Source organism: Sphaerodactylus townsendi, linkage group LG11, assembly GCF_021028975.2.
Source record: "Sphaerodactylus townsendi isolate TG3544 linkage group LG11, MPM_Stown_v2.3, whole genome shotgun sequence".
NCBI lineage: Eukaryota > Metazoa > Chordata > Lepidosauria > Squamata > Sphaerodactylidae > Sphaerodactylus > Sphaerodactylus townsendi.
In genome coordinates, this window is record NC_059435.1 from 44,066,817 (window position 1) to 44,083,894 (window position 17,078).

The 17,078-nt window shown below is 40.1% G+C and overlaps 1 protein-coding gene across 8 annotated transcripts in view; it reads right to left on the reverse strand.

The window, feature by feature from the left end:
• HDAC9 (histone deacetylase 9) overlaps positions 1-17,078 on the reverse strand; it is a 346,306-nt gene that overhangs the window by 241,058 nt on the left and 88,170 nt on the right. For all 8 annotated transcript variants that reach the window (XR_007245815.1, XR_007245814.1, XR_007245816.1 and 5 more), the window contains exons 7-9: positions 14,817-14,929; positions 2,526-2,648; positions 98-311 (exon numbers count right to left, since the gene is read on the reverse strand). Coding sequence is in view for 5 of the 8 variants with exons in the window: in XM_048511823.1 (XP_048367780.1) it covers positions 98-311; positions 2,526-2,648; positions 14,817-14,929 (450 nt within the window). In the remaining 3 variants the exon portion in view is untranslated. The remainder of the gene's footprint in view (positions 1-97; positions 312-2,525; positions 2,649-14,816; positions 14,930-17,078) is intronic.

The window sequence follows — 17,078 nt, forward strand, 5'->3', positions numbered from 1 at the left end:
GCAAACCTATGCCTATGTGCTCACCACCTAAAAATAGAATTCTTGCAGGAAATGCAAATGAGTGGACTTTCAGAAGGCTCATTCCATTGATAAATACCTGTAGCAAGGAGTTTTTGCTGTCTCATTTGCTCTTTTAGTAACAGATGCTGAAGAAGAGCCTGGTGGCTGCTGTTTGGCTTTCCCTCCAGAACGATGGGCTGAGGGGCTGCAGGTGAAGAGATGCTTCCCCTGTACTGTCCAGGTAAAACCACCCCTGGTCTGATTGTCTGAGTTTCACACTTCTGTTTTTCTTTGAATGAGGAAGATGAAGCCTATATTTACAAGAAAATAAATGGGGGGAAAAAGAACATCTTAAGGTCTCCCCCCACCACCCTATCCAAATAAGCAATCAGTAGTGCAAAGTGGGGAAATGCACAATGTGATGGTGGCATGATGTTCTGGCAGTTGTTCTTTGTCAATGATGTCAGAAACCATGCTTCTTAGCTGCTTAGAAGATTACTCTGATAGCATGGTGGGTAACGCACCCACAGCTACTTGAGGGTTCATTAAGCACTGCAGCTCCTTCAGCACTGCAACACCACTGATGCTGGAACTGAATTTCAGAATCGAAAAGGTTCAGAAGAAAGTTATTCGAGTTTAGAATCCCTGAGGCTATTACAAGCCAAGCCAAAACTCTTTCTGAAGGTTGAGTCTGGTTCATAATTGGAGCAGTTACAGTTTTACCAGCTTCCCTTTCCTACTTGAGCTTACCCAGTGGCGACATTGCGAAAGGCTGCCAGAGACAGAAAATCTCTGAATACTAGTGATGGGAAACAGCATGAGGGACACTTGTGCCCTTTTGTTTAGTGCACTGTACTAGACAGTCCATTGATTTATCCACCAGGCCATACTTTTGTTCTTATACCTTCAGTCACATACAAAAGTGCTGCTGCAATAATTTTTTGTGTGCTAAGACTGAAGGCAGGTGATATGTCACAAAGGTCCTGAGCACTCCCAGATGTGATGAGGACCCCACGTTGCTGGTGGAAAGGGGTTCAAAGTAGGTATGCTGGGGGGAAGCTTTTAGGAGAGTGTGGTAGAGAAACCCGCAACCTTTGTTAAACCCTGATGATCTCATCAGGTACACAGTAAAGCTCAACCTTCCCAAATCATTTGTAAATAATATAATTTATTAGTTGAACTGTGGCATACCACCCATAGGGACATGGGGTAATCCATGTCCCCGGGTGCACGCCTTTTGGTCACATGAAGGGGTTTGCTGGCTAGGTCCCTGCGCCCAGCCTAACCCACAGTGTGGTGAGCCAGCCTGCACCCAGTGGCTCCCCCTGTGCTAGGGTGCTTCTCGCCAGTGCCCAAGGTCGGGCCCAGTTATGTGGCAGGAAGGCATCTCCCCTACCGGGAGATAGCACCAGCACACAAGGCAGAGTCCAGCTGCGTGGGTGGGAGGCCTCTCCCCCACTGGGTATCTGTTGCAGTGCCCTGCCCCCCGCCTTCCTGCAGGCTGGCTTCTTCCCTCCTCAGAGCCTGCAGGGATGCCAAGGACCCCCCAGATGGACGCAGGGGCAACAGGTTGGCCCAGGAGCCAGTCTGCCACTGTGGTGCTTGTCCAAGCCACCCCAAGTCCTGCCCCCCAAGTGCAGGGGGCGCAGGGGGCACTCAGAGTAGATGTTGTCCAAGGGTACCATTTTCCCCCAATATGCCTCTGTTGAGTTTTTTTGAAAGTATCTCATTTTAAACTATTTTCTTTCTACAGTGAGATGAGGAAGCTTTCCCATCACTACCCCTCACTTTTCTAGCACATTGGGAAAGCAGAAGAGTACTTAACCTAGTGGTTAGAATCTAAAAATGACTGCATTCTCTTTGCTGCATGGGGTAGCCTTTAAACAGCTACCACATAGGGTTTGATCATTTGGATCCACTCAAAATTCACAGATAAGGGATAATCTATGGTGTTGATATAGCATTGGATCAGGAATGAAGGGCCGTTTCTGTAGCCAGTACACCTCAAATGTGTAAAAGAATGAAAATGGCTTAATTTCACCATAATGAGACAATTGGTACATGAGATGAGCTAAACTAGGGTAACAGAGTTGAAATGCAACTGGATTAAATCTTCCTTTTTGAAGATTTTGAAAATCTCCCTTCTCCCACAAGAAATCTTTTTCCTGGCTACTGGCTGCCATTTATTTAAAGCTGGCTGTAAATTAGCCATAGAGTTCAACTGAAGCCAATGAGAGCTGATACTTGATTACAATGTTGAAAAGCAAATTAGTGCAATTTAGTGCAAATTAGCACAAAAAGATGTCATCTAGTTGAAAAGTAACAGGTCACTGTCAGCCAATGAACAACCCCCTCCGCCTTCAAACACTTTTATGGTACAGAATTTCATTTAGCAAGTCACCTTAGCTAAACATTTTCTTGAAGTAGGATCCTGAGAAAATGATTATAAAATATAGAAGAACCAATTTTTTTAAAAAAATTTAAAACCAACATCAATGAAGATACCAGTTAAATCAATTACTTACAGTGAGTTGAGGCTGAACTGCAGGAAGTCCCAAAGTGATGTTGGGCAAAGAAGGTGATGTATAGAGACTCAGAAGGCTCATTGATTCATCATTCATACGAATGTGTTGTTGAGGAACCAGACGCTGTGGAAAAAAAGAAAAGAAAAAGTTCACATGCTGAGTGGGAAGACTTATTTCCACCAATTTGCTGCTGAAATAAAAGAATTTCACTTATCTTTTACATTGGCTTATGTATCTTGCTAAAACTCTAAAGGTGGGAAAATGTCGAAGGCTTTCATGGCCGGATTCAACTGGTTGTGGTGGGTTTTCCGGGCTGTGTGGCCGTGGTCTGGAGGATCTTGTTCCTAACGTTTCACCTGCATCTGTGGCTGGCATCTTCAGAGGTGATACCTCTGAAGATGCCAGCCACAGATGCAGGTGAAACCTTAGGAACAAGATCCACCAGACCACAGCCACACAGCCCGGAAAACCCACCACCATCAGTGGGGAAATGTCTTCATTATTTTTAGGTCATAACTTTCTGAACAAAGTTTTTTTTTAAAAAAAACTCAGGACATCTGCTCATAGAAGAATTCCTGAGAATTCATGTAAGATCTGAAGTCTCAAAGACGTCTATGCTTCTTACACTGGAAGGTCAGCAGTGTGAACATTTCAGCCCAAAGTCTCTGTAAGAAGAGTCATATGGCTTCCTCATACCTTCTGGTTTTATCCAGTTCTACTCTAGACCTTATATAGGTTAAAAGAAGACTAAAATCAGAATGTAATATAGGTCTACACAATTTGTGACTTGAACACAGTTTTGAACACAGTTTCTTCATGGTGGCCAATCGGGACCCAGGAAAAGTATGCTTGCTTGGAACTGCAAAAATCTCCCAAAGGCACCTGGTGGGCCACTGCGAGTAGCAGAATGCTGGACTATATGGACTCTGGTCTGATCCAGCTGGCTTGTTCTTATGTTCTTATCTGAGAAACTGTAAGCAGGCCACAGTACATGCGTGTTATGAGGTGTCTGGCTTTAGCAAGTCAGCAGTTGTATAATAGCAACAAAGCTAGAGTTTGCCTCTTGATCAGTCTCCTGCCATGGTTCTCTTGAATTTTTTTTTGGGGGGGGGGGGACAAACCCTGGCCTCTGTGTATATGGATACCATTACCTCAGACGTTCTCACACAGCCCTATGTCTCTACAGCCTCATGTTCACCCAAACATTTTACTATCTATTTTCAATGTCTCCTAGGACATAGATTGCTGAAATTTTGCCATTTTTTTTCACAAAGACCACAAAGTGAATGGATAGCATTACAATACTACCTAGAATTTTTTAAATAGTTTCCAAAATACTTTTGTCCTTTTCTTTTCCCAAAATTCATGTTCTTCAACATGTGGTCTCGTACAGTTCCTTGAATTACCTTTTTCTGTTTAATGCTCGCCTCCCTCCCAGACCCTTTACACAATAAGAGCTACAAAAGGTCTTATTAGACTTTGGAACTCTGGCATGATATGGTTCTCCAGGGAGCTACATCCTTGAAAAAGAATACCCTGTGTAACAGTATGACACAGTGACTGCTTTCTTCCCAAACAAAAAGCATATGGGACTCCAATAATAGACCACCTCCATGAGGGATCCCGTGCACTCAGGCTTTGACTAAAATAAATATAATAACTTGTCAAGCATGTTGTGGGGAGCTGTAGATTTTCCTCTGGACAAACCTGGGATATCAATTAACTCTGAAAAATACCTTGGGCTAATACAATACAACCTCAGACCGTCACTACCAACAGGGGCAGCACAAAAACACAGGATGTTATTTCAAAACATAACCTTCCCAAGCAGTTTGTTTGGAGACTAAACCTATCGTTGACATAAGAACAGAAATGGTCTATAGGATATGTCATCCCTCCCAAGCCTCAGCTGCTAACCTCAGAATTGTAGCAAACTAAAGGGAAGCACTCTGAAGATAGAAATCAGCCTTGCTTCTTTACTAATTTCCTATCAGAGCAAAACTGAAAACACCCAACAACACAGACTACTTTTAATCATGCTCACATGCAATAAAGAAACCATCAGATATGGGTGACACATCAGATGAATGTACAGTATACACAAACTTCACACTTCCATCTACATGGGTTGCATGCAAAACAAAATTGCCTCTCACTGCTCGTTTACTGCATGGCTATTAAATACTATTGTTAATTTGGAAAAATTAAAGAACACTTTCATAGTGCTATCCTAAGCAGAGTTGAATTCTTCTGGGATTGTAAAAGACATACATTTTCTTCCTTTATGCTTTAGAACACAAAGATACAGATGTTTAGTATTTTAAACATACTGAGAAAAAGGAATCTTTTTTAAATAGACTGAGCAAGTGATTATTAAAGGCACTTGGCCATAGATTTCAAATTTCAGCACACTTCAATTGCATGTTTCAGTTAATTTCTTGACAATAGTCAACTGCATTTGCTTAATTTGAATTTGGCTTTTTATGGCATATTTCATTTTTAGCTGTTATTACCAATAATGCTCTGACGTAGCCATTCCGGTATGGAGTGATAAAATGTGAGATGGATCCCCATGCCTTCTTAACTTCTTCAGGGAGGGAACCACTCATTGACTTGTCTCATCAGATTTTTCCTACCCTTTTCCTTTCAGGGACTGAGGTGCTTAAGAAATGGTAGTGTATAGTGAAAAGCACTCTCCCTCAGCCCTGTAACTATCCAAGAAGGAGAAGGATGCCTATTGTTTTTAACCTTTCTAGGCAAACCCCTAAATAAGGCACACAAAATAAATACTGAGGCTCATTTTAAGTTTAAACAGAACAAAAGGTTTATTAACAGAAATGAGATGGGAAAGAAAGATAAATAACTTGGAGAGAAGGAATGGATGAGGTAAATCAGGCAGGATAAATTTTATAAATATAAATATATTAAATATTTACACACACACACATGCACACAAGAGCTAGGCATAGAGATTCAGTGTTTAGTTTTTCTGGAATAGACTTAAGTTTGGTCAGTTTCTCAGTTGCAGTTCAACTTCGATATTATTCAGTTTCCTAGATGATACAGTTCCTTAAACTCAGATGTTCTGGCTAATGACCTGTTTACATTCAGGGTCCTAAAAGGCTTGGTATATATACTCAGTACCATCACTCAGCACTCACAGTTAAAAACCCCAACTAAAACATAAAACACTCTACTGAGGAAACACAAAGTTGAACCCAGTACCCCAGACTAACTGGTACTCAGGAATTCTTCCCTCACTTGAAGATATTCCTGACTGAATTAGAGCCATCCCTTCAACTTGGCTCTCAATAAACCCCTCCATCAGTTCTCTCAGTTTGTGTATATTATTGTTTTCATCCAGCTCACAGGCTGATATTAGTAGAACCAGTCACACACTTTGACTAAACTATCCCCCTCAGAGATGTGTTGTTTTAAACACAGTTAAGGCACAATAGCTCTTAAGACCAGGAATTCTAAAGTCTAAAAGCCTCTTCAATTGTTCTGTCGGGGAGTTAACCTCCTCCCTCTCTGCATCATCTAGCTATTAGGCCAATCAGAGGGCAGAATGCCACAGCCAATCAGGTGGCTTCCCCAGGATCTAGGCCTTTATGCCTCACTCTGAATGTAAACAATACTTTGCTTTAGACTGACCTACACTTTTAAAATCACACTTTTTTCTGCAGTCCATCACAGCATGGCTCTTTCCCTCTCTGGCAGAAATGGAACAGTAAAAATTGTGGCTCTTTGGCCATCTACTCACTCCATGTACCTATGGAGCACACAGAGCAAGAGTATTTCTTCATTGGGCAATGTGGTGATCTGCAGAGGCAGTGGTGCAAAAGAAGAGTAATGGCAAAAAGGAAGGGTAGGGCAGGAAAGAACTTCAGAGCAACACTGTATAATAAAAAAGGGTGGCGTCAATATGCTTCAAGGCTGCCAACAAAATTCTTTAGTCCATCTTGGCCAGGGACTAATTAATAGGTAGATGGTTTTGTTCTATGCAGTGTTCCCCACCAAATTGCAGTCCATGACCCATGGGACATAAGAAGAGAAACCATTCTGTGTCTTGCTGATGTCAGAGCAAGTTGTGAGAAAGCAACAGAACTTGGGTGTGGGCCATGAGCGGCAGTTCATACAAAGTGTACATGGTGCACCACAACAAACAGCTAGGATGCTTCAGTGAACCCAGATACTTCTGTTGAGAGGTACTGTTTTAATTTAAAGGCTGAAGTTATAAACAAATCAGACATTTCTTATCTCTCTGCTCTAATAACTTGTTTTGGACACTTATGATTCCATCAACAAAACAGCAATAAAGAGAACAACAGTAACAACAACAACAACAACAACAACAACAACAACAACAACAACAGATGCCCTAGTAGAAACCAGGGCATCAAGTTGTACAGATCTAATTATTAGATTTGATCACATAAAGGGAAAAAACTTGGCCTCTGCCAGAGAAGAACATGATAAAGATCAAGGTGTGAGGGAGATTCTTCTTTTGACCATGCCCTGTTCCCAACATCAAAAGTCTCTTTTTGTAGGCTCTGCTGGGGAAACCATAATGCCAGCCTTTATGTTTTTCCCATCAAGACACAAAGCAGCCTCATGGGACCATTCAATGCCAGAAAAAATGTCAGGGAAGGGAATAAACCTTATCCCTCACACATATTGGAATGTCCTCCTCTCATTGCTCCTGTATTTGACCCAGCATCATTGCCGGAGAGGCAAAAAAAAATCAACTTGAAAAAATGCTTTCTTCCATTTTCATTTAGAATAGAGATTGGTCCATAATTTGACTCAGCTGATCAGGCCACATGAATCCACACAAGTCTCAAAAGTAGACTCTAAATTCCTTCATGGTCTATAATCTGCATATCTGCAGGACCATCTTTCACTTGAGTGGGTCCTTTTGAAAGGGCAGTCCTTCAAATAGTTAAAATGAACAGCTGCCCATATGCAAATATTTTGTATTGGCTCCCACCAATGGAATGGCTTCCTTCCAAAAGGCTCCCTCACTTCTATCATTCCAAAAAAAGTGTAAAAATGCAATTGATCAGGAAGGCATTTCAATACAGGGAACACTGTTAGAGTTTTAATATCAGTGACGATTTCCTAAAGTCTTTTTATTGTCTTCACTGTTTGTTTTAATTGTCTTGTTCTTAATTTTTGTAATCCATTTTAAGTTTCTGTGAGAAAGGTGAACTACAAATAAAGTAAGCAAATAATGTGCTCCTTATGAATGGAAACAAACACTTGAGAGATCCATTTACAGATTTCCCAAGAAGTAATCAATGTTGACCCTCAAATCATAAGGATGAAAGTCTAATTCTTGTCCCAAAGTAAATTTTCATAGATAAACTGACATAATGAAGACTGTGATGGGTCAAAAGCATTTTGCAAAATTACTATAGGCATGTAATGGCAGCATAAGAGTCACCAACTAACTGGTGTACTTTAATTCAAGAAACAGACTTTCCCTTTGTTAACAAAGGAGAGCCAACTCCTTGGTATACTGTCTTCAGACCCCTGAAGCAATGGTTGCTTACCCTCCCCCCCCCACCAAAAAAAAAAAAGATAGCTGCAGAGGTCTGAAGAAAGTGTACCAAACTATCAGATACAAGGAGTTGGTTCTTCATTGTTAACCAACAAAGCACAGAGAGAAAATTTGTTTCTTGAATTAAAGTACACCAGTTAGTTGTTGACTCTTATGCTGAATGAGACTGAACTGTTCAAAGCTTCTGGCTTGATCAAACCTGAGGGTCTTTTATTTTTGACCTCTTTGATTACCTCTTGTTTTTGAACATTTTTTGGTTATCTTATGACTGTTTCCCTAAAAATGTATGTATTTTAAGCATTATTTGTACTTCAGCTGCATGCCAATGATCTAAAAATGGATTATACTTGGTGTGCGTGTATAAATTAAACAACATCACTGGTTATAAAGAAAGGAAAGAAGCTATAACCCAGCTACACAAGAGGTGGTGCAGTTTATAAAAATAGGTGTTGCAGTAATACAAATGATGCAAATTCCACTTCATATACAAACTACAATAATGCCATCTCAAAAACAATTGTACAGTGCTGTGTTATTACTATCAAGATCAATGCTATACCATCAACAAAACAGTCCAAAATATTTTCCAAAGTCTGTAGTCCTTTGTTTGGAATTATTAGACTTCATGAAGCATCATCCAAATGCAGAAACCTGCATGAAGAGAAGATAAGCACCCTGGGCTCTACACAAGTTCCATTGTAACTTGGTCACTATTTCAATACTTAATAGTTTCTTAATAGTTTCTTAATCCTTTTCTGATTTAAATTCTTTCTTAAAATCTCAAAAGCTATGAAGAAAAAAACTCTCTTAGGCAAAGCAGGACTGATCTGCTGCCACCTTAAATGCATTAAAATATTGTTGACAATAGCAACTGAAGTGAGGCACACTGAAGCAAATGACAATGGTGAGACAGAAAACCAAAAGAAAAAGAAATGGCCTATCAACTCATCCCTGGCATTAGATAGTAATAATCTGTAAGTGTGTTTCCTGGAAAAAAAAGGCTATTAGTTCAATCTTTATGGCAGGTCATTTAAAGTCCTATTACTATGTAAATAGCAAAGCAGAATGATAGTAAATGAGACAAAACTGCATTGCAAAAATGGCAGAGAGTGATCATTTACATTACTGACTCATGTTTTTACTGGCAAACGATTCTTCTGTCATAGCAACCTGTCTGTCCCCCAGCATTTCTTGCTGTCATGAAAACCACAGCAGCATACACCCACTCCAGTGTGAAAGTCATACTTGGAGCAGACTGTCACAACAACTATTACGAAACAACAAAAGAATGAGTCAGGCAAGATTATGGTGAAAACAGTGACACGGTGAATGATTCCCCACCCCACCCCCAATGCTGCAACCTATTATTAGAAACATTTGTACCTTGTGTGTCTGTCAAAGAATCAATTTGATAGCTAACCCCTGAGAACCAGCAGCTAGTGTCAAACTAGGAAATCCTTTGCAGTTTGGTTGCTCTTAAACCATTGAAAGAGAGCTTACTCAAATCAAATGGACTGTCCTTGGAAAAATGTTTCAACCCACAGGACCACAACATTAACTATCAAGTAACTAGACACATAATGAAATTTCTGAGTGGAGCCACAAATGGAAAGCCGTGGTTTCAACTTTTAAGATCTCTGCCAATGAGCTGTAAGTGTGGTTCCAGCATTTAGAGATTTAAAAATACCCTTTTGGACACATTTCAGGGCTCAGAAGAAGAGGGCTAATGTCTATGGATGACAGAAGAGGATGTGCAAATACAGGAGTGCACAAATATGCAGAAGCTTGCTGTCCTCAGAGCCATCTTTCCAAATGACATGGAGAACATCCATGTACAGCATACTGCATTGACTCTGGCTAAAGTTGATAAAATGCTAGGAGATCCAGGTAGGGTTGCCAAGCTTTCTGCTATGGGAGGACTTCTACCACATTCTTGTCCTCCGCAATTTGGAATTGTAGTTGGAAAATGTTTGGCCTCTGTGTGAGACAGGATGCTGGATTAAATGGACCACTGGTCTGGTCCACCAAGGATCTTCTTATGTTCTTTTCTTGTGTAGCTCTAGGAATCCAGTTATTACCTCATTTCTAGTTTTCCCAGGGAGTGTGGTTATGCTGTATGAAAGGCCACCCTCCTTCTCATCTGCATCCCCCAAGCTCTTGTTGTTTATCAGGCATGATCTAGCAATACTAGATGCAGGAATGGATCTCCAAGATTTATACTGGTAAACAGCAGCTACAGTTGGATCAAGGTTATGGAACAACCCCATCTCCAGTGGCTTTCCTGACTTTAACTGCTTACAGAATCATCATTTGCCACATGCAGGAAACATAAGACAGCTCTGAAAAGGGTGATATAGACATATCATAAACAAGCAACTATGCTTTCTCCATTGGAAAAATGTTAGTTTGATTGTAGGGGCAGGGACATTTGAACAAAGGAAACCATCATCGAAGGAATGGGTCACTCCCTCTTTTCCATTTCCCAGTCTGAATGGAAGTTCATATGGCTGCTATTCCACAGATCCCCCCAACAAGACCCCCTGTATATTGACAAATATTGGGGACAGTCATGTAAGAACTCACCTGTAGACTGAAGTGGTACAGCCCAGCCCCAGACATGCCCACCTCAGTGAAAACTACATTTGTTATTTAATAATGTAGATAAATGCACATAAATTAGGAAGATCAATGCACAGAGATCATTACAACTATCATATGCCATATGTTATCCTCCAATACATTTCCTCCACACTGAAATTCCACTGGTACCAACAATAAAGCTGCTAATAAATTGTGTATTGAGTGAGGATTGAAAACTCTTTAGAAAATGCTCAGAAATATTCTTTTTTATATTAGAGCAGTTTTCCAGTAGATATTTTGTGAAGTTCTATCTTATTTTTTAATCACCTTATGTATTACTTTTTTACCATACCCTTCTTCTACGGAACTCAGAAAAGTACACATAGGATCCCCATTTTATCCTAGCAACCACCCTGTGAACTAGGTGAAAGTGACCAGTCCAAGGTCACACGTTGAGCTTCACGGCACAGTAGGGATTTCAACTTGGGCTTCCCAAATCCTACACCAATAGACTAGCCATTCTACCAAACAAGCCTATTTCTGTCATATTATAGGACTTCCTCCTCCTTTACAATCCTGCTTACTACACCTTCAGTCCAAACCCCTCTCTATGTGCCAGCAGTCATTACAGTGGGGTGGAAAGCACCTAGAAATAGGGCCTTATTAGAGGTGATGCCCCATCTGTGGAATGTTTTCCCCTTAGAGGTTAAACCTGAGCCATACTCTTTTGGTTTTCATAATCCTCTCGTGCTGAGCTTTTCATTTGTCCAAGCTGTTACTACATGGATATTTTCATGTTTTATTATGCCTTGGTTTAGTTAGCTTTCAACTGCAGAGTTACCACTCTATCTGATATGCCTTTCTGGATTGTTTCTGCTGGCTTAGCTAGTTTTTATAATGGTGTTATTTTTAGTATTTTTTACTTGTTGACTATTTTTATTTCACTTTGCCTTAGAAAGGGGACAAAGAAATATACTAAAGATATTATTATAACACCTATTGAGTATGTCTTAAATTACAATTACTTTTTAGCAAATTCTTAAGGTGACATACAGTTTTAAAATAATTAATCATTGAAACAGCACTTTAAAACAATACCAGATGATGCAAAGCAATAGAAAATAAGGTATTCTTAAAACAGTACACTCCTAAAAGTATTTTAAGAACTTGTCCTCTTTTCCCTCCAAAGAGTTTTTGTAAGTTCACTAAAATTGGACAATGAGAGAGACAGGGGACCTCCCTGACCACTACTGAGAAGCCCTGGCTTCAAATGAGATAATATTTCACTGTTCAAAATCAAGGGATAAGAAGTAGAGTTTCCTCCAAAAGCCCTAGTTTTCAAGAAGATTCATATGGAAGACATATATGTACTGCAATGTGATTTTGATGTCCACATCGAACTCTCTGAGCTGAGAATACAATGGAATGTAATAGCTTCTGTTTTGAAGTCCTACATGCTCTGAATTTCCTGGAATCCCATCCAGAGGATTATGAATCCAAAAACTCCACATGGTAGCTATCAATGTAGCCTTTTAGGGCATGGGGGTTGTTCCGGGCCAAAGAAAAGCTACTTATCAGTGTGAAGAGGTCACACGCCTGCCCCCTGGATCAGAGTTCACACACACAATTAATTCATTATTAAGAAAAGTCACTGTTGGAGACTGAGCTGGGCTTTCCAGTTTTCAGAGGTTACTGTCCTGCCAGTGACCTAGAGACATTATCCCATTAGCTTTGTATCAGACAAATTACTTTCCCTTATGTTGCTTTTTTCCCTCTGAAGTAGAAGCTTATATGGGCTATACCCCTGCACATAGCGATCCACATAGTAGTGCCACTGAACTCAGTGGAAACTGCATAAAGGTGCCTGTGCAGAGGATGGCAGCCCCAAACATCAGCAACTATTTGCACTTAGAGCATTGCTGCTTTGAGGCATTTTGCAATTGTAGAAACATGCTTACCCTGAAATATTATTTTTTGGACCTGCACAGAAGGTACAGGTACAATACTCAGTGAGCCATGTTTTGATCATACATTTTAAATTATTTTTTCTCTTAGACAGCAATCATTTTTTATCAACAAGCATTTACAGTCACTACTGCCTTAAGCTTTACTTAGGCCTTTTCCACACAGCAAATTCTGAGAGGGTTGCAGCCGGGATAAACTAATACGGCATAGCCCCAGGCTGTTCCCGTGGACAGCAAGCGCATCGGCCGGGGCATGGACCTTCACACAGAGGCGCGTCTTTAAAAAAACTTACTTTCCATCAATGCACAGCTACGCAGGCAGGCACACATGCTCTCCCAGAGCCTTGCTGAAGCCAGAAGTGCCTGCCTCTGCAGATGGGAGCTGAGAGGTTAAAAAAAGAGGGAAAAGTGCAGCTGCATAATGCGCCTTGCAGGCTGTTCGCTTGGCCATGGCTGTGAGGCACATTAAAACTAAAGAATCACACAAATTGTGATTCTTTAAAACCCAGGTTGGGGGAGAAAACCCAGGGCCGACTCACATTAGGAGCAGAATTTGTGCAAAGTGCCGAAAGGGCCTTAGTGTTTTTGGAACTATATTGCACTTCTCCGTTTAAAACTGTGTCACTACTCTTCAAATCAGTTGTGTGTGCATAACTATGGACTGCCCTACCAGTATGCTAGCTAAGCATGAGAAGCTGCACTGTGCAGTGAGCAGCCCAATTGAGATGAGAGACTCAGCAAAAAAAAAAAGGCATGAGGAAAGTATTTTGCCTCATCAGCATCACACATAAATCAGGTATACTATAGTTTTGCAAGGGAGTGAGGCAATGTGACCTTCAGGCATACACTACTATAAAGCCATATCTCCTCAGATCTACAATGTAGCAATATTGAGGTGTTTCTAGATACACAGCAAGTGTCTGCTCTTAGGGTGCTGCTAAGAATGCCTTGCAGCTTCACTCACACCATATAAAATATAAATATAAGGGTGGATATCATGCCCGTCCAGCACAAGGTACATGTCTCCCTTCCCATCAACAGCTGCCTATAAACCCCACAAAACACAATATTTGAGGCTGGGCAAAAAGTCACGCATAAGGGTAGCTGCACTGAGAAGGAGAAAGTGGATGAAATCATTCCTCCTTCCTGATCTTTCAGCAGCACATCTGTTGGTGAATCAAAGAGACAGAGAAAGGAAATTCAATGCACTTTCCCCTCCTCAATTCAATTCAATGACCAAGAACCAAAAATTGACTCTGTTGTGACTACTTTCACAAGGGAAAGTAGAGATGCATTGTGCACAAAACATTAGTGATTCATTATACTTGTGGAAGTCCATCCCCCGCTCTCTTCATAAGCATATACATACACCTGTCATAAACATGGGAAAATTGCTAGAGTATAATAAAACTCAGATTTCATACAGCATATTTAAGAACAGTTCATTATCGTTATGATCATTACTAATGCCCCATAAGAAAGGTAGTGTTCCCCTCAGAAAGATGGCATCAGTCTGAATGGATACTGGTCTGCTTAAGGCCATCTTGTAAGTTCACTGGCTGAGATAAGAACTAGATCAATGCATCACTTTTGTGTAACCTTTGAAAGCAGATATACATTCTGAATGTGGTTCTTTTACATTGGACACAGCGTGTAACAGACTTCCCTCTGTGACACATCTCTGAAGATGCCAGCCACAGATGCAGGCGAAACATTAGGAACAAAATCCACCAGACCACAGCCACACAGCCCGGAAAACCCACCACAACCAAACAATATAATCTTTGAGACAGCCAGACTACAAAGTAAAGGAAAACAGAGGTTATTCCCATTCTGTCTTTGCTGGTGTGCATAGTTTGAGGAGAAAAAACCCTATCAAAATCTTCAAATTTCTTCAAGAGCTACCCAAGTATTGATACAAGCCATTTAATTCACTCTCACTGAAAGTGCATATGCAAGATTTTTTTCTTGATTTCACTGTGGATTTTAATTTTATGCAAGCCATTTTGAGAGCCAATGTCATTAATTAGAATGCAGATATACACTTTTTAATTCAAACAGGCTACTTGAGTCATCCCAGCTTTTCTCATTTATGTTTAGCCTCTTTGGCCTTCAAGGCAGCTTAAAATCCACTTTCCAGACCCATGAATGCTGCTTCCCTTCTAAAAAGAGCTGTGTTTTTACCTCAGCTTGGGAATTAGATGGTAACACTGGGGTTTCATTTTCTGCATTTCCAGTGGGACCATTACTGGGTGACCCAGGACCTGATCCTGGGGAACTGCTACTGACTGATGATTCTGTGGAAAAGTTAAAAAATAAGCACAGATGGGTAAATTAGGAAATATCAGCTACATCCAGCATATATAACAACATGCATTTACAATGTATCCTTTATTAACTGATTTATTTTTCCCCCTTACGATGCTTCTGATATACAAAGGGCAAAATTTATTACTTGACCATTTTCCCTCCCTCAGAGATGGCAGGTTACTCAGTGGCAGACAAGATATTGAAAAAGAAATGTCTAATGAGCAAAGGAAAAGGAAGTACCTTTAGCTGCATTTTCTGCTGCCTCTGTGAGAGATCAGCATGACAAAGATACTGGACTCTCAAAGGTCATGAAAACATGTCATCAATTCATGAGGCCTACTGCCATTCCTATGCTGTTTGGATAAACCCCTGGAGGACATGGTTGTGAACCAGCCTTTATATGAGTAACTAATAAAAAACGATACTGAATTTGCAGTGCATCTCTGTCAGTGAACTCTGAAGTTGGAAACATCTTAACTTAGCATCTTAACAGTTGTATCTTATTTTGTTTTGCTGGCGAACATTCTGCATGCTTTACTGACAATGAACAGCAACTTTTACTTTAGTCAGCTGAAATGCAAATGGTGGCTGAAGGATGAACACCAGCAAGATGACTTAATAGAAAAAAAGGGAGATACAATTGTAGATTAAATTGATTTGATCAGTCAGGCAAAAGTTCTTATTTTACAATAAATCTCTGACTGAAAACTAACAAATAGAGAACCCTGTTGTCTACCTACCTTTTGGAGCTACTGGTTATTCTTCCTCTTTTTAAAAAGTCCATTCTTTCTATATTAGATATAAAGTAGGGTTATCATTAGAAGCACCCTGCTGGATCAGACCAATGGTCCACCTAATCCAGCATCCTATCTCCTTCAGTGGCCAATTAAATGCACCAGGTGCAGAAGTCAGTCCCTCCTGCCATAGCTTCCAAACTGGCCTTCAGAGGTATGCTATCTATAAATATGGAGGACCTATCTAGCTGTCATGACTATTGGTTATGATTGGCCTTAATCTCTACAGGAATTGATCATGATAGCATGTGATTTTGAAGGGAATGTGAAATTCACTGACATAAGTTGACATGTCAAAGTCAATAGAAAGACAAAGACATAACTAAGGAAATGTACAGGGAATAGTACTAGAAGTCAGTAGACGGGTCCACAGTATCAATTGTAAAAACTAGCCTTGAACCCTATATATTAAAAGAAAAACTAAGATAATTTTGATGATGTTTCTTTAAACTGTATTCACAATCTAGTTTAATTTTCACACAATAATGGTCCTCTGCCCTGCTATATTTATTTTAAATCAAAGGTCATCACAAAAAATGTTGTATTCTAGTAATGCAGAACAAGGGTGAAATACTCTTAGGAAAGCAATCCGAATCAGGGACCATGTTTGGATTAATTACACTCAATTGTTAGGCTTATCCGTAAGTTCAAAACTGCCATGCACCATGCAGATAAAATAAATCTGCATAATGTGATCAGACACATATTGGGGAAAATTTTCTATGAAACCAGTGGTAAGTATGTCTAGCCACATAGCAGAGGGATAAGCCCTTGCAAGGGAAAGGAAAATTGGATTTGCCTTTCTAGTGAAACTTTGAAGGCCCTCTTGTATGAAATAGTGTCCATAGCAGGAAAAGGATTCTCTATACCTTGCATCAGCTGTAAAAATAAACTATAGCTTGTTGTTATAAGAACAAGCCTTGAAGTTCCTTGCATTTGCTTGCTTTCCCTCCTTCCTTCATTCACATGCTGTTTGGAGATTACAGACTTCCTGTTTCACTACAAATCATTGCTTGTCATGAATTTTTAAACCAGGTGAAACAGCAAATGGTGGGGGGTTTGCTCACAAAAAGGAACAAACCATAGTTTGCAGTTTTTATCTGGTTTAGATGTCACAACAAACATTGGCTTGTTGCAAATCAGGAACTGCTAAAGTTCCAAGCCACGAATGAACCCAATAATTTCTAAGATACCTTCACAGAACAGTAAACCATGGCTTGTCATTATGTCTAATTGTATATATGTAATGTATATATTTAGATCGTGGAATAAAAGACAAATCTCACTTGCATCTCTGAATTGCTATGCAAAGCTTAACACAATCTATTATTATAGTACTTTC